This window comes from Rhinichthys klamathensis, unplaced genomic scaffold (genome assembly GCF_029890125.1).
Source record: "Rhinichthys klamathensis goyatoka isolate OS25496 unplaced genomic scaffold, OSU_Roscu_1.1 h1tg000232l_1, whole genome shotgun sequence".
NCBI classification, from domain to species: Eukaryota; Metazoa; Chordata; class Actinopteri; order Cypriniformes; family Leuciscidae; genus Rhinichthys; species Rhinichthys klamathensis.
Window position 1 is genome coordinate 863,539 of NW_026606756.1, and position 25,026 is coordinate 888,564.

The 25,026-nt window shown below is 38.7% G+C and overlaps 1 protein-coding gene across 2 annotated transcripts in view; it reads left to right on the forward strand.

Moving 5' to 3' along the window:
• The window catches only part of plekhg4 (pleckstrin homology domain containing, family G (with RhoGef domain) member 4), an 80,944-nt gene that overhangs the window by 21,626 nt on the left and 34,292 nt on the right, over positions 1–25,026 (forward strand). For both annotated transcript variants that reach the window (XM_056265462.1, XM_056265463.1), the window contains exons 3-13: positions 240–1,182; positions 6,312–6,488; positions 6,570–6,693; positions 6,923–7,016; positions 9,299–9,385; positions 10,041–10,157; positions 12,895–12,993; positions 15,735–15,883; positions 20,859–20,997; positions 23,054–23,176; positions 23,484–23,675. In XM_056265462.1, the coding sequence (XP_056121437.1) occupies positions 240–1,182; positions 6,312–6,488; positions 6,570–6,693; positions 6,923–7,016; positions 9,299–9,385; positions 10,041–10,157; positions 12,895–12,993; positions 15,735–15,883; positions 20,859–20,997; positions 23,054–23,176; positions 23,484–23,675 (2,244 nt within the window). The remainder of the gene's footprint in view (positions 1–239; positions 1,183–6,311; positions 6,489–6,569; positions 6,694–6,922; positions 7,017–9,298; positions 9,386–10,040; positions 10,158–12,894; positions 12,994–15,734; positions 15,884–20,858; positions 20,998–23,053; positions 23,177–23,483; positions 23,676–25,026) is intronic.

A 25,026-nucleotide genomic window follows, 5' to 3' on the forward strand; every position in this document is an offset into this window, starting at 1 on the left:
AAGTCCTGAAAATTATATGTGGCAAATATAATAATTTAGCTGGATGAACCGTTGACAGAATCCTGCCTCTAGCTCGCTGTTTTTTGTTAGATTTTTATTGCAGTATATTGAAATTTGGAATGCATTTCTTTCTAAGAAAACTGAAATGTGTCCTGCGAGTCTTTCTATATAACTGACAACAGTTCAATTAACATTGATTGATTGCCTGACTGGTTGTTCCCTCTCTCCTCTCTCTACAGTTTCCATACTGTGGTTACCTTTTTCGTCATGAAGGCTGGCCACTGTGCGTTCATGAGAAGGTCATAATCCAGCTCTCCTCTTTGGATTGGCGTGTGTTACGGCCCAGCGACTTCTACTTGCAGGTGACGCCAACACCCAAAAGCACCCCGCGCATCACAGTGAAGTGTCTGGCAGTTAGTGGGCAGCATGTGGAGGAGCTTACCGTACCGGAGCTAGCATACACCTCTCTAATCACCATGGACTGGCTGGAGTCCATCAACCGGGAGAGGACTGTGGTCAGAAGAGCCGCCCTGGAACACTGTCTTTTATCAGCGGATAATGACATTTTTAGGGTACCGTGGGAGGATATTGTTCACCCAGAGTTTATCAGCAGACCTTCCCAAGTTACAGAACAAGGCGGAAGTAGAGGAATGGCCAAGGAAGTTTCAGACACAGAGGGGAGGGACTCTGACGTAGATCAAAAAGACAACCCTGAGGACATACAATGTAGGATTTTTATTGACACTTCCACAGACCAATCAGGGGAGATGGACTGTCAGAGCAAGGGGGTTAAGCTCCTCCCTGCTCTCAGTGAGATCAATAAAGATAGCAGTGGGCGGAGCTCTAGCAGCACAGCAGAGGATTCAGAAGGGGAGTATGTGGAGCTAGCCGATATCACCTTACCACGCTTTTCCCCACAGAAGGGCTCTCTCACTCAAGCCATTAGTATGAACTACAGAAATCTACATAAACCGCAGACTGCTGGTTCTACTCAGCCTAAAGCCAAACCAGAGGAGGGTCTTTTGAAGAATGGTGCATGCTCACAGAGCATGGTGTGTGCCATGCTGATTGAGGAAAACCTGAGTGATGCCTACCAATCTGTGATCTTAACCCCCACTGCTCTTGCAGAGGCAGAATGTCCGCTCCAGCAGGTGGACGAGTCTAAGCCCACATCTGCTGCAGGTACAACCTCCTGTGACCGTGTGTCTGAGCATGATACTGCTCCACTATCTGATATGTCAACACAAACAGACAGTAAACCAGTCGTCAAATCACTAGACAACAGTGTCATCAGCACATCACAACCTGACAGAAAACTAGACAGCACATCACAACTAGTCAGTGAGCCAATCAAGACATCACAACCTGACAGCACATCACAACTAGTCAGTGAGCCAATCAAGACATCACAACCTGACAGCACATCACAACTAGTCAGTGAGCCAATCAAGACATCACAATCAAACACTGAACCAGTAAGCATATCTCAACCAGACCTTAAACCACTATGCATATCACAACCAGACAGCAGACTAGTCAGCATGTCACAGCTTGTCAATGAGCCAGTCAAGACATCACAATCAGAAGTTGAACCAGTAAGCATTTGTCAGCTAGACAGTAATTTAGCCAGCATATCACAACCAGACGGCAAACCAGTCAGCAGGTCACTAATAGTCAATGAGCCAGTCAAGACATTACAACCAGACGTTAAACCAGTAAGCATATCTCAACTAGACAGCAAGCTAGTTAGCACATCACAACCAGATAACCAACGATTTGACACATCACAACTCGAATGTGAACTAGCTAGCATATCTCCACCAGACAGCAAACCACTCAACACATCACATCTATACAAAATGCCTCTAAGAACATCACAACCAAACAGCAAAACAGTCGACATGGCGCAACCACACAGCGAAGTAACTAGTACATCACAGCCAGAGAATGAAATGTTATTTGGTAATTTAGAGAGTAAAAACTCAGAACAAGTTTCTCTGGACAATATTGAACTCTTTGTGTCTGATCCTGCTGCAGAAGCAAAAGTCAGATCTAAATCTGAGCAGATGAGAGGTGATTGTGGCCTGGAAGGCAGTTGTGATCTGCAGAACAGTGGAGAGTCGGTCTCTGAGCCTCAAGATATCAGTGTGTCTTTACAGAATCAGACTGAGCAAACAGATCACAGCCCATGTCAGATACACACACACATTCATACACCACCTGAGAAAGTGCATGACCTTATTACCGTAAAAGAGAACCATAAGACATTAAGTAACAGTAGTTATGACAAGAATTATAGTCCCAGTGCAGAGGAAGAAGGTGGGCTTGTTTCGGCTGCTCCGCAAAGCGACCAGGTAGCCTTGGCCTCTGTCACCACAGCGCCTGGGGAGGATCCGGTTACGCTCATTTCACAAGGTCAGGTGAGGACAGAATCCTGTGAGGACAGAAACGAGACAGAGGTGGAACTTCAGACAAAGGAAGAACGTGCAGAAAGAGATGTAGCGGGTAATTCGCCTTGTAAGGAGGCAAAAACAGTAGAAAAGAAAAGCATTAGAGTGTTGGAAAGCAAGATGGAGAATGAATTAGAAGCAGTTTGTAGGGCAGAGGAAGTTGAGACTGCTCAAACAGGTCTGGTAGATACCACGCCCAAGTCTGACTCAGACGTTCGAGTTCAGGAGGAGGGCAGCTTCTCTGTAGGAACAGATGAGATTGAGAAGAAACAAACCAATGTTAAAGAGCAAGGGGTGGAGGAAGAGGAGACCAAGGCCAATACTGTGAGTGAGCAGGAGGCCATAGTGACCAACTATTCTGAAAGTAGAGTCCAGTCAGCATGCACTCAAGTCCTTGATCTAGCCTCAGATATGCCAAACACAAATGGACATATGCACACTAATGACGCACCTACCACCAAACGAGAAGGGCAAAAAACAAAGGAGGAGGAGAGAAAGGGGGGAAAGGAGGAGAGGCAAGAGGATGAGGTTACTTCCTCTATGAATGGCTCTCCAGCAGAGCATCAGCAGCAAGCAGACATGGAGTCCCATTACCATCAGCAGGAAGAGCAAGGTAGAGTCATCTTTGAAAAGTCCATCCCGCTCACCTTTACTTTATCCACATGCCTTCTTTCCCTTTAAACTCCTCCCACTTTCCCCTTCCATTCATTTTCCATCCCCGTTTCTTCATCTTTACAGATGCATCTAAGCTCTGAACTGTTTCAGATGCGTCTAAAGACTTCTTCCACTGCCTCAGCTGATGAAGAACCTACTTCTCTCCCTTCTCCTCTTCTTTATTCACTCCATTCATTCACTTTCACAGTTTCATCCTCTTCCTCATATTTTATCACTTTTGTAACTATTTTAATTCTGTTCACTTATAATCCCCTCTATTATTCACTTTTAGCTTATTTTAATGGTGTTTCATGTATGAATTGTGTTCTACTTCACAAACGGACTCCATGGTTTGTAGCAGTTGTTCACTATAGTGACTTGTGAGTAATTTTTTCATCGTTCATTCATTGCCGTCACCGTGTCCACTGTCCACCTAGTATATTTACTCTGGATTAGCAGACTAGCTCCGGCGTTTCGACATTCAGGCCTCTGACAAGTTACAAATGGCTCTCAAATGGCCCATGCTACGACCTGATAGAGCTGCTTTTCTCTTCAGGCTGAAAGAAAAGTGTGTGAGGCTCTGGTTTTACTTAGACTGGGCACTTTACAAGGATGTGTTTTGTAGCAGGTCATATTCTGGCCTCTAGACAGTTTGTTTTCAAATTTAGACACACATTAATTCCACTGAACACTGTCCAAGATAGACAGCATTTCATATCTGAACTGCTAAAGGAAACAGCTGAAGAGAAGCCTGGGTTATGTGCAGGATTTCTGCTTTGTGTACTTTAGTAACTCAATCCTGCATTCATTTGGATTAAACTATTTTAGGACATCTGTTGCAGTGAGTAAAGCTGATATCGGATGACGTGTGTTTTGTGTGTGATCAGGAGCTGTTGTTTTGAACAATCATCTGCCATATTGTTTATTAGTCCTTCATATCAACAGGTTGCTGTCAGTGTCCCACCTCCGCTTCTTCTTCATCCAGAGGATTTGTTTGCTTTGGATGTGCTCACCTGGCCCAGGTGTAGTACAGGTGTGAAGAAAGATATATGAGATGAGGTGATGTGGGTGGGCCTGAACACAATCCCTGCTGTGGGACCTCTGAAATTGCAGGGGGTTAGCAGAGGGGGATGTTTTAGTGTATGAGTGTGTTCGGGGGTAATAGATGGAGTGTTTAAGTAATGGAGAACGGGTGGGGGTGCACTGCTTTGAAGATAGGAACAGCAGAAAGAAGAAATGATGGTGTGTTTGTTGTGGTAGTTTGACTATGATAGATCTGATTCTTTCTCTCTTAGTGGGTGGTTCACAAACCCTAAACACTTTTTGAGTTTCAGTACTACAGCAAGGCTACTATGGCTAGCCTATTACCTCTATATACGCTAAAAGTAAGCTTTGTTTTCATTTTTTCTTTTCGTAATTTTTCCATTTTTCAGAGGATTTCAGGTGTTTATACTACTCTTAATCCACTGTTTCATGTGAATAAGATTCAGTCTACTCTTCGGTTTTGTAATGACTCAAATCTTCAGTGTCAGCAGTTTGCTGGGTGTATTTTTAGTTTTGAAAGGAAAATTACCTTTGGACAATGATTCTCTAAGACCTATAAAACCTCTTGAAAAGCAGTAGAGACTTTGATGAGAATTCAGTCTGTGAAAGAGAGAGCTGATGAGCTGGGCAGATGGAAGACTAAAGACTAGATGATAGTATGGATAAGCTCTACAAGAGTTTCTCATACGCTTCTACAAGTGAGCAACATTTAATTTGTGACTGATTGGCCAGACCATTGCTTTTACCGATGTATGATCTTTACAGCAGACACACATACAGTATACACACATATATATCACGGCACAAAATCACAGACATTCTATTACAATAAAAATAATACATGTGTCTGCTGTATGGAAATATATTCTGTTTAAATAGCATGTTTTAGAGGTTTGCCTAATGGTCTGACTATTCAGGGTCCAGTGTTACATCAGATAGAAAGGAGAAGAAAGGCATGAAGAATAATCACTGAAGGGTTTCTCCCATTGCCAGACTGAACTCCAGACTGTGGTGAGAGAGTGTGAAGCCAAGACCCTCTTTGCTCTGCCCTGTCTGGGGTAGCACTCAGCTCAGCTCGAGGGGGGCTCATATAGTCTACTTCCTCAATGTGAGCATTCTCTGGCGAGGAGGATGTTGGGTAGACAAGGAGACAGAGAGAAAGCAAAGAGAAAGTAGGGGTAAAAAAACGATTTTTGTTGTATTTGTCAAATTTATCGTAGCTTATCTATCGTACCTAACTGAAGAAGAGCATTCCATTGTGTTTTGATTTCTTTCCTCAGAAGCTAACCTCTGCTGTTCCAGCTCAAATCCCTTCTGAAATATAGCAATCTCAGCCAGATAATGCTTCAGAGCAATTTATACATGTTTTTCTTGTCCTTGTGCAAGCTGTTTTACGAGTGCTGGAATTCCCAGGACTCCATCTCATCTGTTTTTGATCTCAGTATCTATTTTCTGCACAGCAGCAGCAGTGCGTGGCAGTGCAGCGAAGCAAAACTTTAGTTTTATGACTGTCGGAAGCTGATCTCTGGTTATCTCTGAGCCCTATCTTGCGGTCTGGTATATGGGGCACAGATCCAAGCCGCCCTATGGAACGACGCACAGGATGATACCTGGAATGCTTTAAATTAGCTAGGAGTGTGCTTGTTTGAGCTGCATAATGGTACAGATTGGACAAATACTTACGCTCCGTTCCACCGTTTCTACATTGCTGTTTGTTAGTGGGGGGTTCAGAGAATGTGGGTCTGCTGGCTTTGTTCAGTGTCTGAATAGATTTGTGTTTCATGACCCAGAGATTTAGCTTTTTTTCCCTTTTCTTTTTTTTTTAGGTTTAGAGCCAAATGTAGTTATCAAGTCAGCCATCTGTAAGCTGTGCTGTATATCTTCTGCGAGTAAGAATCTCAGTGAAATCAATTTTGATCAATTTTGAGTGATCAAACATTGCTGTAAACATTCACTTCAATTGATCATATCAACATTATCTGTGAACTTTCTAAAGACTGAAGTGATGCATTATTGTCTTTAATGATAAGACAGATTGTAAATTGACTTGCCAGTGTTGTAAACTGAACTGTTTCTTTGTTTACATTTAGGTGTGTGTGTGTGTGTGTGTGTGTGCCAGTGTTGCTTGTGTTGAAATAACTCCAACCGATTTTCATATTCCAGCATCCAGTCAGGAAGTAGACCACATTGTTTGCCACCTGTCTGCTAAAACCCAGAGTGAAGACCCCTCAGCAGTTCATCCACCACTGCCGCCCATCTCCCAGAGGACCCAGCCTGTCCAGAGTGAGGCGCATGACATCAATCCTGATGTCCTGAACTCAGGAGTGCTCTGCCTACCTGGTAAGGGACTGCTTCTAATGCCATTAATATGGTCCTGCCATCAATATGATCCAAAAGCTCAACTTTTAAAATGAATTTTAGGAACAAGAGATAAATCAGGCCATGCCCTTGTGACCGTGACAATGAGAAACACTATCTGGTTGAATCCAAACTGCAACAGTGGAGAGCTGGTGCGGATCATGGTCTACTTCTTCAGTACACTCAGGTACACACACTGCCATTTTAAAAGTTTTGGATCAATACGTTTTGTTAATTTTTAAAAAAAAGAAGTCTCTTATGCTCACCAAGGCTGTATATATTTAATAAAAAAAAAAACAGAAAAAAAACTATTGTTGCTATAATCTAAGATTCATTCATTTTGAACAATAAACCATTGATATGTTATTTTATTTACCTTTCCTTCATCAAACACATGACCTTGATTTGACTCTCAGGAAGGAAGTTAGTGCTTTGGGACTGACTGTCCTGGTGGATGCCCGCAAGTGTTCTCCTGTCCCCGCCCTCTTTAAAGCCTTCAACATCCTCCAGGTACTAACACCATGACGGTCTACCATTTGTTCATATCCTACACAGATAGAACTGTCACATACAGTTCACATCCTTTATGCGTTTCCTTTCTCATACTTTCTTCCAAACTGAATGGTAATGCAACCTTGCCATAAATCTTGATATTTAAATCTAACTTCCAACCAGACATCTGCTACTGAGGAATTCAGAAGAGCTGACTAAACTAAAGTAAACCTTTGAGAAGAGTTTTCATCGACAGAATCAGTCATTATTGGCTAAACAAGGCAAAAAGCAGCACATCATAAATATAATGTGATTTCCCAGCTGTGGAAATAAATAGTTGCATTCACACACAATTACACAATAGGACATGCTCACATGAGATTAGTAGAGAGAGGGTGATGTCCTTGGATTTCTTTTCCTCATCTGGGATTGGTTATTTTGCAGAATGCATCAACTTCTGACATGATTGTTGCTTGTTAGTTGTTTTTTACTATTATTGAGATCTTATCTCAATTGTTAAAGGTTACTCTTTTACTAGAGTGACCTGACCAAGGTGGCAGTAGAGAACACAGGCGTCATATCCAGTCAGATTTCAATTATATACATTTTTCTTTTAGTGTTTATGGAGAATAGATGGCTTATCTCATCTGTAGAAGAATCACCTCACCAGTCATTTACATGAGTGATGTGAGGAAACCAGTAAGTAATGCTCAAAGTAACTGCAGGAACATGATCCCTGAGCACATTTAATGGAAGTGACTCCAGACTGAGTTTGTGTTCTAGACCTTAATGCAGATTAATACTGCTTTCTTCTTCTGCCAAAAACCTGCCCTACTTTGACAGACTGAGGATGTGCCAATGCTGACTTCACCATTTAAACATCCTGAGTGAGATAGAGAGAGATAAATATAAGCAATATAAAAGTAAAATTGATGAATGCTTTTAATGACAATGTTGTTTTGAGTAGCACAGGGCCTCTGTGAGAGCTTTTCATTGTCTTTATGAACTCATTTGAGGTTTAAAACAGCTGCAGAAATTCTCCATATGACCTTTGCGTGGTTTATTTTTTCTCATTTCTTTGATCTTCCATCTGTATATGTAATCCATGATAGACAGCTTACAAGTGCTCTCTTGTGGAAAAGGTGGCTTTACTGAAAGTATAAGATTCTTGATGATGTACTGCTAAACTATGTGAATGTCACGTGTTTGAATGCCCTTCAGTGTATTCAGGGTCAGTGCTAACACTGACAGATGAGGTCTTTCTGAATGAATGCAGTAGCTTAGTGACCGGTCCGGCCCTCAGGGAACAGACACAGGCTCTCCTCCCTCCACTGATACTATCATTCCATTATAGATGTCCTTTTGAGCTGACAATTACACTTTTCCATCAGGCCTCTGTATTCTGTTTATGGATTGAACCATGGCCTACCAAGGAATTTTTTTTTTTTTTTTTTTATAAACTAATTCACAAAACCATATAGTAACTCCTTGGTTAAGACACACTTTTAATTCACAACAACATAAAACCAGATCCAGTCTCAGCATATATTCATGATTTTAATACACTCAAAATGCAAAGTGAAAAATAAAACTGCAGTGTTTCAGCAAGTAGGCAATAAATATCAGCAGTAAATAGTCTCAGCCCTGAAGCGGTTGTTGATGTTTCTGGAACATTCCTCAGTAAATATGCTATTGTTTCATTCCAGCAGAGATTTTCTTTTCCTTCTGGTCTGATGTGGCTATGATGGCACGATAATGTGTGCATGATCAGTATGCATGATGACGTACAAGGAAACAGACTAAAACAGCTCTCAAAAGGCATAATAGACTTCTCTGGTCTGTTTTTACAGAGTGTTGGTTTTCTGCTCTTTTGTTATGGTACATTCACTGACAGAAGGCTTTTATTGTGGCTTTTGGGGCACATTACAGAAAAGTGTCTACTAGGTTATGTAACCTTTAAAAACTTTTGTTCAATGACATAAATGCATAGTTAAATAAAGCATTAATGAAAATTCACCCTGTCTATTTTCAAGGTTTTATTGATCTTATTGTAAAAAATTGATGCAGACACATTTCTACATCTTACCCTTTTTTTTCACCTCGTAAAAAACTCTGCTTCTGACAGGCTTCTCTCTTGTGTACAAGCTCGCATTCAGTAATTATAATTACTTTTTCAGTAATCATAAATGACTATAAAATACTTTTATTAGTCAATAGGACTAGGAATTCTGGGTTAGTCTGTGAAATGTGTGTAATTCATGGTGCTGTTTGTGATTTGATAGTCTATTCAATCTCTGCAGGAAGCTATGCCGGGATGCATCCATACAGTACTGCTGCTGGCCGACAGAGATTTGGCTCTGCGATTGGAGAAAACCTCTTCTATACAGGTAGGTAATGCACAAAAATGATGACCCATCACCTGCAACTTGGCATAACTTTACAGCCACGATAACACTCAAACAATAACTACAGATGACAATATCTGTGTGATGTGCCACATGTGGTATTGTAGCATGTGACTTGCATTTAATGAGGGCAGGAAGGATAAAAAAAAAACACGCAAATCCATATGTTACTCTATATAGGAGGAAATGGAGGTCATTTGTTCATCTTTAGGTCCTGGAGAACATTGTGAGGTTTCTAGTTAATGTTAAAGGAAATCCTCTAACATCCTCTTATAAAATATAGCCCCCTTTATAGAAATAAACAGCATCTACCAGCACTGACAAGATTCTGGCTTTCACCTAGTTACTCTGCACTGAGAAATAGATGGCTATTTTAAAACACAAGTGTCTGTACTGAGACGCCGCTTGTGCCTGACACAAATCAGACTGCCAGAGATAGACACTTGTAGCTACGTAGGAAAGTGCTTCAGTTGAGAATTTCACCACAGCTGGACTGATAGTGTAGCCTAGACATCTATCTAAGCTATTAGAATAGCTGAAGTGTTTATGATTGCACTACAATACATATTTATCCCCTTGAATGCAGAAGCTAAGACCTGACGACTGTTGTGTCCTGTGTTCTTTTTGCATCTGTCAGGTGGAGTTGTTGACATCTTTGAAGTCTCTCTATAAGCATGTTGACATCGCTCAACTTCCCACTGAGTTTGAAGGCACTTTCCCTTATTCCCACAGCAGCTGGGTCTGTTTCAGAATGGTGAGAAAATCATCATCATTCCTAGGACTAAGGCTGGAATAAACTACATGACTTTTTAAACCGATTTGTAGTCAGAAAGTAGCAATAAGCCACAAGATTAATACAGCAATAAGCCACTGCTGTGTGTATTAATAATGATCACAATAAAATATTCATGTACCAATTAGCATATACACTACCAGTCAAAAGTTTTGGATCTGTAAGATTTTTTATGTTTTTAAAAGAAGTCTCTTCTGCTCACCAAGGCTGCATTTACAGGGTTCCCGCGGATCCTTAAAAAGTCTTAAAAAGTCTTAAATTAGATTTTTAAAATTTAAGGCCATAAAAAGTCTTATAAAGTCTTATTTTTACTTATGAAAGGTCTTAAATTTTAGATGACACTTTGACTTAGACATATCTAAAAGCTTTCCAAATTAAAACCATCTAATTAGCGTACGTATTTTTATTTATTTATTATTCTATCTTTGTGGATTTGCTAGTTCACGTGACATTTCGCGTCACTCGCGAGTCGCGGCAGCATAACTGTCTCCTGCACGCGAGAGGAGAGAAGGAGAAGAAAGGTCGTAAATATCAGTTCAGTTGTAAGTTCATTCTTTATGTGCGTATGGTGTGCGATGTGTATTGTCTTTTATGATATTGTAATCATTGTTTTAACAATGTACGAGGCACTGCGAGCTGACATCGCATTTGTCTCTCGTGCTTTCACTGGGTGATGTGTGCAGTGTAACTGTTATGTCCCCAAGTTAGTTTTTGTCTTATATTTATATCATATTATTTATGTTCTTATATTAGAATATCACATCAGAAAGAGTGCCGTTTTCCCGTGCACAATTCCAATTGTGATATTTATGTTATACAACAGTTAAATTAACAATAAGTTAACATTGAGTTACTTTTTAGACACAATATTGTCAATATTGTTTGTTTTCCCTTTATTTCGCCGTCTATAATTTCAAAATGAAACCGTAGCAGAGTCTCAATGCAACCGACAGCGATTATTTCTTGACTGAAATCCGCGTTTTGAACGAATCACTTGCTTCTTTCCCGAATGAATCAGCCGTTTGAACGAATCGGTTGAATGAATGACTCCCTCAACTCACTTATTAAGACAGTGATTTGCCGCTGCGGTTTCATATTTAAAGTACCCTTTAAATAAAATGTTAAAATTAGAAATCATTTCATATTTAAATATTGAATATTGATTTAAAAATATATATCTCATAGCTTTATTTATGCAGTTGTAAATGGAGTGTAAATATATTAATGCCACTTCTGATGCCGCTTCTGTCACCTCTGCACTGCAAAGATGGATTTTGATTGAATGATTTAATTTGACTGGTAACAGTGGTACTGTATGATTATTATATAATTAAGTATTATTGTATAATTACTGTATAATTGAATTTGAATGATAGTATTTGACATTAAAGGTGATGCATAACTCTAAATAAGTTTAGAAAAAATGTCCATATATAGGTGAAAATGCCCCTGAAAAAATCAATTTAAGGTGGCAAATATTGCCCCTTAATTAAAATATTAATTTCTGTCACTGCTGTGAACTGACCACTGCATAGAATATGAAAAATATGAATATCTTCGTGAGTCAGCTGTCAACAACAGACCTAAACCAGCCATGGCACCAGCACAAAAACACAATCAGTAAAATATCATCTAATTATTATCAACAAAACGTTGAAAATATCAATATATATTTTTGTCAATACTGCACAGCCCTAATGTACGGTAATAATTTTGATTTCTTCAGGTCTTAAAAAGGTCTTAAAAAGCCTTAAATTTGACTTTCAAAAGTGTGCAGGAACCCTGATTTATGTGATTTAAAAAAACACCGTAATATTGCGAAATATTATTACAATTTAAAACAGCTGTTTTCTATGTGAATCTATAGTAACGTGTAATTTATTCCTGTGATTAAAGCTGAATTTTCAGCATCATAACTGATTCTTCAGAAATATGATGATTTGATGCTCAAGAAACATTTCTCATTATTATCAATGTTGAAAACAGTTATTTACATTTTTATTTCAGGATTCTTTGATGAATAAGAAAGTTTAAAAGAACAGCATTTATCTGAAATGGAAAGCTTTTGTAACAGTAAACACTACCGTTCAAAAGTTTGGGGTCAGTAAGATTTTTTATTTTAGTTTTTGGGGGAAAGAAATAAGAGAAATCAATACTTTAATTCATCAAGGATTAATTAAAATCGATCAAAAGTTACAGGAAAGCCATTTATAATGTTACAAAATATTCTATTTCAAATAAATGCTGTTCTTTTGAACTTTCTATTCATCAAAGAATTGGAAAAAAAATAGTACACAACTTTTTTCAACATTGATAATAATAATGAATGTTTTTTGAGCATCAAATCCGCATATTTTTGAAGGATCATGTGACACTGAAGACTGGAGTAATGATGCTGAAAATTCAGCTCTTATCACAGGAATAAATTACATTTTAAAATATATTAAAATAGAAAACAGTTATTTTAAATTGTCATAATATTTAACAATATTTCTTTTTTCTTTCTTTTTTTAATCAAATAAATGCAGCCTTGGTGAGCAGAAGAGACTTTAAAAAACATTAAAAATGTATTTCATGTGCAGTGAGATATATGCGTACATTACATGATTTACAACATCTGACAACTGTTTGTTTAGTAAACTGGATTTTATTTTCTAACGGGTTCCTAACCTAAACATGTCTTTTTGTTACATCTCAGAGATTGGAGCAGCTGACCAGCCATTGTGAGGATGCTGTGAACCTGCTTCAGAACTCCATCAGCATACTGGAGTCTGCAGTGCTGCCACCTACAGCAGAGGTACTGCAACAGTCAATAAAATACTTTTCTAAAAGCAGCTCTATCGAAAGCAGTCCCACAAAAAATGCTTTGTCCCAGCCCTGTCAGGAATGAGAGAGCTATATATATTTAATGATTTTGGCAGACACTTTTATCCAAAGTGACTTACTTTGTATTCAAGTATAAATTTTTATCAGTTCTTGCATTCCCTAGGAATTAAACCCATGAGCTTGGTGTTAACATGCTCTATTGTTTGAGCTACAGAAATATATATTGCAGATAGTTTGCCTGTGAACCAGTTGAGCCCCTCTCTTGGTTCTAGTTATGTTTACTGAGACTGCAGTCCGAGGACTCATTATGACCTTCTGACAGTGAACTCTGCTCAGGAGGGCATCACATGGCACTGAAGTCTTCTACTCAGAGGGACTTCTATTATATTTCCATGAAGTACAGCAGTGGCACTGGTGTCCGGTTACAGTGATTTAAAGACTGTTCTATTTAGAAGACAAGTTGAGTTTGAAAATATAGACTTCAGTTTGTGTGTGGTTAGTGTGTCAAGGCTTTGACTGGGTTGACCTCTGGCTGTCAGTGGAGGTCACGAAGGACCTTTTTATCCACAGGCTTCTGGGGGAAAACAGGGCCTCAGGAGAAGTAATGATCTCCCAGAGGAGTGTTTATCTGCAGCCATCTTCAAAATCACTTACCTAGGGTTTATATAAAGAGTTGAAAGGAGAAGCAAAGAAAGAGTCTGGTGGATGAGGGTATGGATTTCTGCTTACTGAATGCTAAAACAGCCCCTCCTGTGGATGAAGTGATGCTTAGATGTTAAATGAATAGAAAACCAGAATAAGTCTTGGCCTGTCCGCTCATCTCTCTGCCGTTTCTTCTATGTCTTCTGTCTCCCCCCGTTAATCTAAATGTGTCCCCTCTTTTCCCTGTTTTTTTTTGCCACAATTCTGAATGACTTTATTTATTTTCTCCTTATATTAAGAACCTCACATATTGTATCTTCATTCTCCACCATTTAATAGTTTAATATAGTGTCTATGAAGAGTTTTAAAGCATTTCTGTAAACAAAACTGCAAATAGGCTTTAAAACTCATAGAAACATCCACTGACATTTGTAATTCATGTAATTGCTCTACAGTTTTATCCCACTTCACACACGCATGCTAATTAGGGTTTAGACGTATGACAGTAATTATGAGATTTTTATTTCTTTAAGTACTTTTTCAAAATCACTTTAAGAAGGCTTTTGTTGAGGTTCCTGAGGTTATTCGATATAATATAACCTTTTGTTGTTAGCGCCTCATAGACTCCGCACATTGTGGTCAGACCACAATCTGCATCATTGGGTCGGTATTATGGATGCTTTTCTGGGTGGTACACACACACCCTAAAAAAGTATTACACTCCAAATGCTACCCTTACAGATTATAGATAGATTTTAATCAAGATGGTAGTTTTACTACCATCTAGCGTTTGATTGAGATGGCGTTTTACTAATTAACCTTGTTTACTAGTGAGAACCATTCTCAGAAGTGGTTTCAATAAATTTGTTAAGAAATTGTCAGTAATGTAAACGTATAAGTCATTTGAACCATTTTAAATGTTTAACCATTTTACACCTGAAATGAGGTTAAAAAAAAACTTTTGATACACATATGTTTAAAATCATGCAACTACTGGTTCAAAGTTTTTTAGTTTGTTTTTTTCTTTAGGTAAAGAAGTTACTTTTTATTCAGCAAGGACGCATTAAATTCAATTGATCAAAAGTGAAAGAAACTTTTAGATTTTTAGAGAAAGATTTCTCTTTCAAAAAATACTGTTCTTTAAAATGTTCTGTTCATCAAAGAATGCTGAAAAATGTACCTTGATTTCCACAAAAATATAAAACAATGCAACTGTTTTCAACATTGATAATAATAAGAAATGTTTCTTGAGCAGCAAATCAGCATATTAGAATGATTTCTGAAGGATCATGTGACACTGAAGACTGGAGTAATGATGCCGAAAATACAGCTTTGCAACATTTTAAAATATATGAAAATTGAAAAGTTATTTTAAATTGTAATAATGTTTTGCAATATTGCGGTTTTGCTGCATTTTTGAGCAAATAAATACAGCCTTGATGAACAAGAAAAAAAATCTTTTGAATAGTACTATACACTCACATGAGATGACTCCAGTCAGTGGCCTAGAAAGCTGATTTGTTGTACATCTATGTGCATTTCTGCAGTGGATTTGGTAACTTTTGCTTTGTCATTTTGCTGCATCCACACCTAAAGGGTTCCGTAGATAAAGTGCAAGACAAGTGTGCTGTTGTTAAGAAAGATCCATAAAAGCCAGATTTAAGTACAACAGCACAAGTACAAACACACACCTAAAGGTTTGGCAGTTATGCGTATTAAAGTGTACTGTAGCTTAAGCTCATTTGATCATTTAATGAGTACAAACGTGAGCTAGTATTAAATGAAGGAGGTGTAGATACAACTTTAATGAATAATAATGAATGCCTGTGTGCGTGAGAGTGTGTACAGGTAATGTGTGCTGCTACAGGTATTACTCTATCTGTCAATGGAATTTGGAAGATAATGATGGGGTGTATGTGTGTTTATGCTGGAGAAAGGACAGATATTACTCAGTGAGAGAACAGTAGATACGATGTGTATTTGTAATAATAAGGTGTGTGGGAATGTGTGCAGCTGTAGAGGAGTGTTGGTGTTTTATAGTAATAAATGTGTGTGTGTGTGTGTTTGCAGGAGGCACAGATCTTATTGTGTAAGTACAGAGAGCTGATGAGGACTGTTCTGGAAGACAGCAGGCTGGTGCGGCTACAGTTGGAGGGAGGAGCCGCTCTGTCCCGTTTACGAAAAGAAGAGACCAGTGTCAGTTTGACAGAGGACTACAGGTGAGACAAGATTATACAGACTTTAACCCTCTGCACACATCACAAATAACCAAATAGGCTCTGTTCCAAAACCTAGTGAGCTAAATTAATTATGCCACCTCTTAAAGGGTTAGTTCACCCAAAAATGAAAATTATGTCATTAATGACTCACCCTCATGTCGTTCCAAGCCCGTAAGACCTCCGTTCATCTTCGGAACACAGTTTAAGATATTTTAGATTTAGTCCGAGAGCTTTCTGTCCCTCCATTGAAAATGTATGTACGGTATACTGTCCTTGTCCAGAAAGGAAATAAAGACATCATCAAAGTAGTCCATGTGACATCAGTGGGTTAGTTAGAATGTTTTGAAGCATCGAAAATACATTTTGGTCCAAAAATAACAAAAACTACGACTTTATTCAGCATTGTATTGTGTTCCGGTTCTGTTGTCAATCCGCGTTCAGTGTTAACTTGTTATCTGGTGCGCCCGAGCTTCGTTTACAGTCTGAGGGAGACGCACGCTGTAAACAAAACAATCTTCGCAAACATGTCTAAGGATTTCGACACGGAGGAAGACTTGCATTTTTTTGCCCAGCCATATTTATTTGATCCCAAATACACGGACACACCAGATAACACGTCAGCAGCGTCAAGGACAGTATACCGTGTATACATTTTCAATGGAGGGACAGAAAGCCCTTGGACTAAATCTAAAATATCTTTAACTGTGTTCCGAAGATGAACGGAGGTCTTACGGGCTTGGAACGACATGAGGGTGAGTCATTAATGACATCATTTTCATTTTTGGGTGAACTAACCCTTTAAGATACCACATTTTGGTCAAATTCTAAGACAGACACCACTATCCTTCGCATAGAGTTGATCAGGTTGTTGATTGTGGCCTGTGGAATGTTGGTCCACTCCTCTTCAATGGCTGTGCGAAGTTGCTGGATATTGGCAGGAACTGGAACACGCTGTCGTATACGGACCCCCCCAGACCCCCCAATACAGTAAAACTGCACATTTTAGTGTGGCCTTTTATTGTGGCCAGCCTAAAGCACACCTGTGTAATAATCATGCTGTCTAATCAGCATCTTGATATGCCACACCTGTGAGGTGGATGGATTATCTCGGCAATTTGTGAACAATATTTGAGAGAAATAGGCCTTTTGTGTACATAGAAAAAGTCTTAGATCTTTGAGTTCAGCTCATGAAAAATGGGGACAAAAACAAAAGTGTTGCATTTATAATTTTATTCAGTGTAAATCCAAGATAAATGTTGAATAAACACTACCGTTCAAACGTTTGGGGTCAGTAAGATTTTTCTGTTTTTGAAAGAAGCGTCACACAATTGCATTTATTTTACCAAAAATACAGTAAAAACTGTAATATTGTGGAAATATTATTACAATAATATATTATTCTTTTTGTAATCAATTTAATGCACCCTTGATAAATAAGGATATTCATTTCTTTCCAAAAAATAAATATGAAAGACCCCAAATGTTTGAATGGTAGTATACATGTAATTAATTGAATAATAAAAAGGTATTTATAAAATAGTGACTATAAATGAATATTTTGCATAAAGTTTGTATTGAAAATTTGAATAGAAATTTAAATCAGCTGTGAGTTGAGTCTCCTGTGCGCTTCATGTGAGTTCCTGCCCATATAGAGCATTACAATTGAGCCACTAATGAAGTTTAATTTCAGTAAGGATGCTGCCTAAATAGTCAGTAGGTAACGAGGCAGCTCGCTAGGTTTTGGAATTGAGTTATATAATTATGAAAGATGTAAAGAGAGTTTGAGAGTGCCAAACAAGAAAGGAATAATGAAAGAGAGAGAGAGAGAGAGAGAGAAAAAGTGTTAAGAGCGTGGGAGAGCATGTTCAGGCCTCTGATGATCAGGGCTGGGTTCATCTGGAGGTTGAGGGAGTGTGAATGTTATTTCCCACAGCTGAGCCAAGAGAAATGTCTTTATCTGCACAGTCATTTCATCCTGAAACATACACACAATCTCAGAGCTAAACAGACACAAAATGCGCATGTGTCTGTCTCTGATAACATGGTATGGTTTGGATGCAGCAGGGCTCTAGCACTGCTTCCTGTTTGACTTGGGTTAAAACACAGTGGCATGTCTGTGCTGGCTTACTCAAAAGCAATTTCAAAGCCTCCTGCTCAGACACAAACACTCAAGCCCGGTGTTTGTGACAGATTCCGGTTATAAAGACCCAGTGGGTTGCTCATTAAGACTGATGGCTTGGTTTTTGCTTTTTCCAAAGACGTCATCTAATAAATGAATATGCAATGAATATGATTCTAAGCTAACCTCTCTGGTTCCTTAGCCTGATTTATTGTCCGTCTTGTCATCTCCATCCCTTTTGTGACTTTCATATTAGGTGAAATTAGAGTTTAAAGGCTGTGCAAGTTGCTCATTTGTTGCTTAACAAATGCCAAAATGAAACCTAAGCTGTCTGAGCTGCTCTCTCACACACGCACTTCACCTGGATGCTGACAGACACACAAAGGGCTCAATCTCACAGGTGTGACTGAGTCTAAAGTGCTCAACAATAGTGAACGAATCCGGCTCTTTTTTCTGCATTTTCCTGTTTATTAAACTGACTTCTTCCCTCACACATAATCTTTCAAGACTTTTAACAATTCCACTGGATCCTAAAGGTGAACTATGACCCTTGCTTTTTTACTGAATAGAATGATTGTGCTTTTACTCACTGGTGGTCTCTGCTCATTTTTGTTTCAAATGTACATAAACAGGAAATTGTATCTCCTTTTCATCTCTTTTCTATAGTCCTTGTAAAACAGTGTAATAATAATAATAATCATGACTAGTATTTATATGTATGATTATTATTATTAATACACTGTTTTACCAGCTAGCCTACATATTAATAAATACAATGTTATTAGTATTGTTGTTAATTTAAATTAATAACAATAATTCATTGGCTACATTTTTATCAGTGATTATTGTTGACTTATTCTTAATCTTATTATTATTATTAGAGACACCAGGTATATCTATATAGATGTGTATAGTAATACTGGATATATATATATATATAGAAACAGTCAAGTTCATTCATATTCTGTCTACCAAACACAATTAATCAACAATACTATGTCTGAATGCTTTATTGAGCTGGTAATGAAGGCTTCTGATTTTTCGTACATCCGTCTTAGACTCTTATCTCTCTCACTCACTCTTTTGTCGTTCTCTCTTGCTGGAATGTCTTTGATATCCCCTGCGTGCTGTGATAACCCGTGTTTGCTCTGGGTGTGTGCTGTGAATAATTGATGAGTTTTGGACTGACTCTGAGGTCCCTGATTTGCCCCTCATGCCTCTCATTGTGTGTAACACATATATTCTTTCCAACACTGAGCTTAAATCAACCAATACCTCAAAGGGATAGTTGAGCCAAATTAAAATTCAGTTACCATTTTCTGACTCTCATGTCTTTCTGAACCTGTGTGACCTTTTTTTGCTGTAGAACTCTGTGGCAGCTCTCTTTCACATTGTAAGTGAATAGGGCTGTCAAGCTCAAAAACAAAACAACATAACTTTATTGAAAATCTTTTAAAACCATGTGAATATGTGTTTGCATCTGTGTATCTAACAGCAGGGGGCACACTTTTTTGGCTGTTGTTATGCATGTGCCACATGTCTGTCTGCATTAATAAGTCTTGCATGCTTCGATAAGTCTTTTGACAGTCAAAATGGGAATGTGGCACTCCTCAAAAATAGTTTGCAGTCACGTGACTACCATGGATACCTGGCGGGCAACAAACCAGTATTTTCACCGTAGAGTCCTGTAGTTCCAGGTCTTATGGGTCTTTTAGTAGCTATCAAGTCTGTTAGCGAGCTAGCTGCATAACTATGGACTAGAAATAGGATTAACTCCAAGGTAGCTAAATTGTGTAAAGCAGACAAGTTTTTTTAAGATAATCGAGCACGAGCAGTAATAATTCCTCCGTAAATCATATCTAGCTCTACTGTTGGGTCATCTCTGGTTCTCATTGAAAACCATAGATATCACAAACCTCAAAACACCAACTTTTGTATAGTAAAACGACGTGGCGACGTCCTGACAAGATCCTTGATTAGTTTACTGGGTTTCGTTGCTGGAGAACGACGTTCTTGCCCGCCAGCCAGTACTTGTGACGTCACGTGCAAAGTATGAATTGACATTGATGTTGTGTATGGATCAGAGAGTGGATAACTCTTTGGCTGAGTTAGTTGGCATATCGTTGGGGAAATGTTGGCATATCGTTGGGGAAATGTATAAATGTTTGACTAGAGCACAATAGATTATTGTGTAAGTGAACTACAGCGGTGATGAAGTCATCCAGTAGACATCAACCTCTTCTGTTGTGCACAGTGTGCTCTGTCACTGTGTATCACAGCACTGGACATTCACATACAGATACACAAAAATGTACCATTACTCACATTTTCTCACAATTATTCATTAAAATAAATACTTTCTTGACATACTTATATGCACATGTATACAGTACAGTCAATTAATCACATTGTTTCTCTCATGTATGCTCTTTTTCTTTCTTATACAATACACACACACACACACTCTCTCTCTCTCTCTCTCTCTCTCTCTCTCTCTCTCTCTCTCTCTCTCTCTCTCTCTCTCTCTCTCTCTCTCTCTCTCTCTCTCTCTCTCTCTCTCTCTCTCTCTCTCTCTCTCTCTCTCTCTCTCTCTCTCTCTCTCTCTTACTCTCTCTCTCTCTCCATGCCCTGTCTCCCATTGCCAGATCACAATTTGCACATCCAATTACATTCAAAGCCTCGTCCAATCAATATATTCTATAAGACTGTCTCAGCCAATGAGATGTGAGTCCTGCAGTCAGTGTTTTCTCCACAGCTCAGATGCCTGGAGTTTCTCTCAGGGAATAGAAACAAAGTCAAGACAATATGTAGACTGAATTTAATATGCTACTGAAATCTTCTTGGTGTGTGTTTTAGAGATGCCATCGAGAATGCAGGACATCTGTATAACCAAGTGGACGAGCTGGTTCACAGACTGGTGATGCTGTCCAACAAATGCACACAGGAACTGGAATTCATTATGGAGTTTAAGACCTTGGAGGAGGGATTCAGAGAGGTGAGGACCAAGGTTTTGCACTTGCTTTTATGAACTCGATTCATGACAGATGACAATAACAGCGGTGTGTGAGACTTGCTGGTACTATAATGGGACTATATGTTTTCTCTTTAATTAAAACATTCCATGTTATGTCATGTTAATGTGACAACTTCTCATAATTTAAACCTGAAAATAAACAAAGTTTTATTATTAAACTAAGAAAAAGTTACATCAAATGTTTTTTTTTATAGAAAAATAAATTAATTTACATTTAGAAAAGAAATTCATCATTAAATAAATTAAAGTATAAAACCATTAATGCAAGTGAGAGACTAAGAGTTCTACTGAGAAATACTGAAATTACTGTAAATTCAATTAAACTTTTCACTTAAATTGTTTTTGCTGATAATGACAAATTTCTTGAAGAAATAGATTGTTATATTAGTAAAGACTTCAAAAGGGAAACATTTCTGCACGAATAGTCACAGACTTTTGAACTCCACTACACATCTGGGCAGTTTGTGTCTTCAAGGCTTATTCTTAGTTTTGAGTTTACCTATTACACTTGAAAAATAGTGAATACTGTACTGAAGTGCTGCAAACACTCACTCACTCACTCACTCACTCACTCACTCACTCACTCACTCACTCACTCACTCACTCAGGCCCCATCCACACTACTGCGTTTTAGTTTAGAAACGGATAATTAAAACGAATACGATCTCCGTCCACACCAGCGTTTTAGCTGCGTATTAGAATTGATCTCCGTCCACATTAAAACGACTGAAAACGCGGATCACGTGACCATTCACCAACACTGGGCATGTGCGTGCCGGTGTAAACACAACTTCATTGATAAAATGATCCCAGCATGCTCTGGGTTAACCCCAAACCGACGCTCCATGTACGGTCAACGCCGCCGCTGCACACGGGAATTGTCACAGATCGCTCGAATAATAGCTTGACTCCGGCGCATGTAGGCAGTTATAGCGTTGTAAAATGCAGAATTTACTTGTACAACAGCTGCTAGCAAAGATATACGCCATGACTGATGACACCCAATCATAGAGCCGAGCGTGAGCCTCTACTACGTCATCGTTTCTAAAGTCCTCCGTCTTGACCCGTCTACACTAAAACGCCCTCCGGAGATTCAAAACGAAAAACGGATCGGCAGTGTTTCTAAACTTCTCCGTTTTGGGTCTCCGTTTTTGCCGTTTTAGTGTGGACGGGAGGTGCAAATGTAGCAAAAGGTCTCCGTTTTTAAACGAAAACGCAGTAGTGTGGACGGGGCCTCACTCACTCACTCACTCACTCACTCACTCACTCACTCACTCACTCACTCACTCACTCACTCACTCACTCACTCACTCACTCACTCACAAACAGCCCTACTAAGCTACACACTGCCTTGGTGATTTATTCATCTGAAAGTCTTAATGGATGATTGTGCCTAGCAGGTAGAAAGAGGGGGGGAAATCCTGTTGGCATGGATATAGTGGAAGTTGCTGAAACAGATTAGCCGAGCACACACACACATTCATGCACATCATGAGAAAATGTAAACTAGCACCATAGCATCTGTATCAGATGACACACATGTGATTGATGTGTTTGTGTGCTCATGTTTCAGTCTACTGCCAAAGTCTACTGTCACAGACAACAAGAAGCAAATATGTTACGAATAACAGAGTAAATGCCCATTCACAGCAAAAACAATAACTATAATGATAATTATAAAGTTAAACATTCTAATTCTATGAGTATAGAGAAGTCCACAACACAACTATAATGATACAGAGGAACTATCATTGAAATAGCATTCAGAAAAAAGAATTCTAACTGATGAACGATAAAAACATTGACAGCCGATCAGAACCCATCCTGCTTTAAAGAGCTTGAGCGTTTCATGCGGCAGATGACATAACTGCAGTGCGTGCTTATAATAAACAATGTTATCGTGCATTGGTGTTGACACTAATATCGTTATAATTGACATTCTTGGTGTGAACCAAAGAATTACTTAAAGCTGGAAAGTAGCAGGGTTAATTGATTGTATGTGTATGTTGTCTCTTAGGTGAGTCAGTGGATAGAGGAGGTGGGAGAGTCTCGTCTGCAGACACTGAGTGAGCTGGAAGAGTCCTTGGAGCAGTTACATCATAAACAGACTGTCTTCAGAGAATTTTACGCTGCTGCATATGTATGTCAACTCGTATTAAACATGTTTTACACAGCACTTTAACCCTTCCCCACAGCATCTGCATTTGGGGTCGGGGTTGTCCTCATATTTTGTCAAAAAATGCCTCATGACATTTTTATTTGGGCCGAGAGATAATATTTTACTGCAGGAGTCAAACATTTGCTTAATTGTGTAAACATGAGTTTCAAGAGCGTTTGTCAATGTTTAAATGTAGTCACCTCAGTCGCACCCTATGCTTTCATACCATTCCACTATGTAATACTGTGTGTGTGTGTGTGTGTGTGTGTGTGTGTGTGTGTGTGTTCAGGAGCACTGTAAGAGCGGTGAAGCTCTCCTCAAGCGCTTAGAGAAGTGGGAAGACATCTCCTCTGCAGAGCTGCAGGTATACGAGGTGAAAGTGCGCTCATTCTGGGTCCATCTACATGATTTCTCCCAGCGAGTGGAGGACACCAAGGATAAAATTGACAAGACTGTCAGACTCTACGAGTTCTTTGACAAGGTAAGTGGTCAGTAGTTGCTTTTGATGTAAACTCACCTGTCTTTCTATTTTTACTTTTACTACTTAGGCTCCCTTTATAAAATGTTCATTTGGTATTGAGCTGTATTGTAGTGCGTGCAACACAGTGAAACGTTGTGAGAAGTTTTAGAAGATTTTGAGATATGTTAGAAGCGTTGTCTGTTATCTGATTTCTGAATGGTTTAGTAAAGGAATAAGTTACCCAAAATGAGAATTCTGTCATAATTTCTTTACACTCACGTCATTCCAAACCTGTATAATTTTCTTTCTTCTGTGGAACACAATAGAAGAACTGTGTTTTTTTTTCTTCTTCATACAATAAAAAACAAATGGGATGCAATATTGTTTGGACCGCATTTAGTTTTAAAACAATTTTTGTGTTCCACAAAAGAAAGTAAGTCATACAGGTTTGGAATGAAATGAGGGTGAGAAAATGATGACAGAATTTCTTTTGGGATGAACTATCCCTTAAATTATATGTAATGGATTGTTTGAGGCTTTACTAGATTGAAATATTTAAATTGGTTTGGTGGATAATTGGAGATTACTCACTTGTACTGCTTTTTAATTATAAGGTGTTTCAATTGCTCAGAATAATTACCTTAATGCATTAATCCATAAATATCTAATCTGAACTGACTAAACTGCACACAGAGAGACACATGTTAGAATACCTGTCTCAGCAGTGCAGTTTAGTCAGTTCAGATTAGATGTGCATTAGCTGTGTCCATCCTTCAGTAGGTTTTTGTTTGACCAGTTTTAGTCTTTATAGTGTATTATATTAAAGTTTTGCACTTTTTTCTTTTAGTTTTTCTGTGTTTCACTAACTATTTATCTAGTTTTATTGCAGTTTTTTTTTTTTTTTTTTTAAATTAGGAACCCCCTTTTTTCGAGTCATATGCTTCATAGGTTGTTCATGCAGGACATGTTCTTCCATTCTAAAAACAGAATGTAGTTTTGTTTAATTTTGGTTAGTTTCAAAATTAGTTTAGTCTAAATGTAGTTTCCCTATAATCAAGTAGGCTTTTTGACCCCCTAAGTATCTCTGGCGACCTCTGGTGGGGATCACGACCCCCAGGTTGTGAAACCCTATTTTATTGAACACTTAAAGCGTCGCTGCGCAGACCGATCAGTGTATGACATCAAAGTACCGTGAGAGCGATTAGAGAGCAGGCGGCTATGTATGCTTTCGAAAAGCTCTTGCGGTACTTTGATCTCATACACTGATCGGCCTGCGCAGCGACGCTTTAACATGTCTTCTGGTGTTTAATTGACCTCGGTTGGATGTTGAAACAGCCACTGATCAAAAACTGTTATCTTCTTTTAGTCAGAA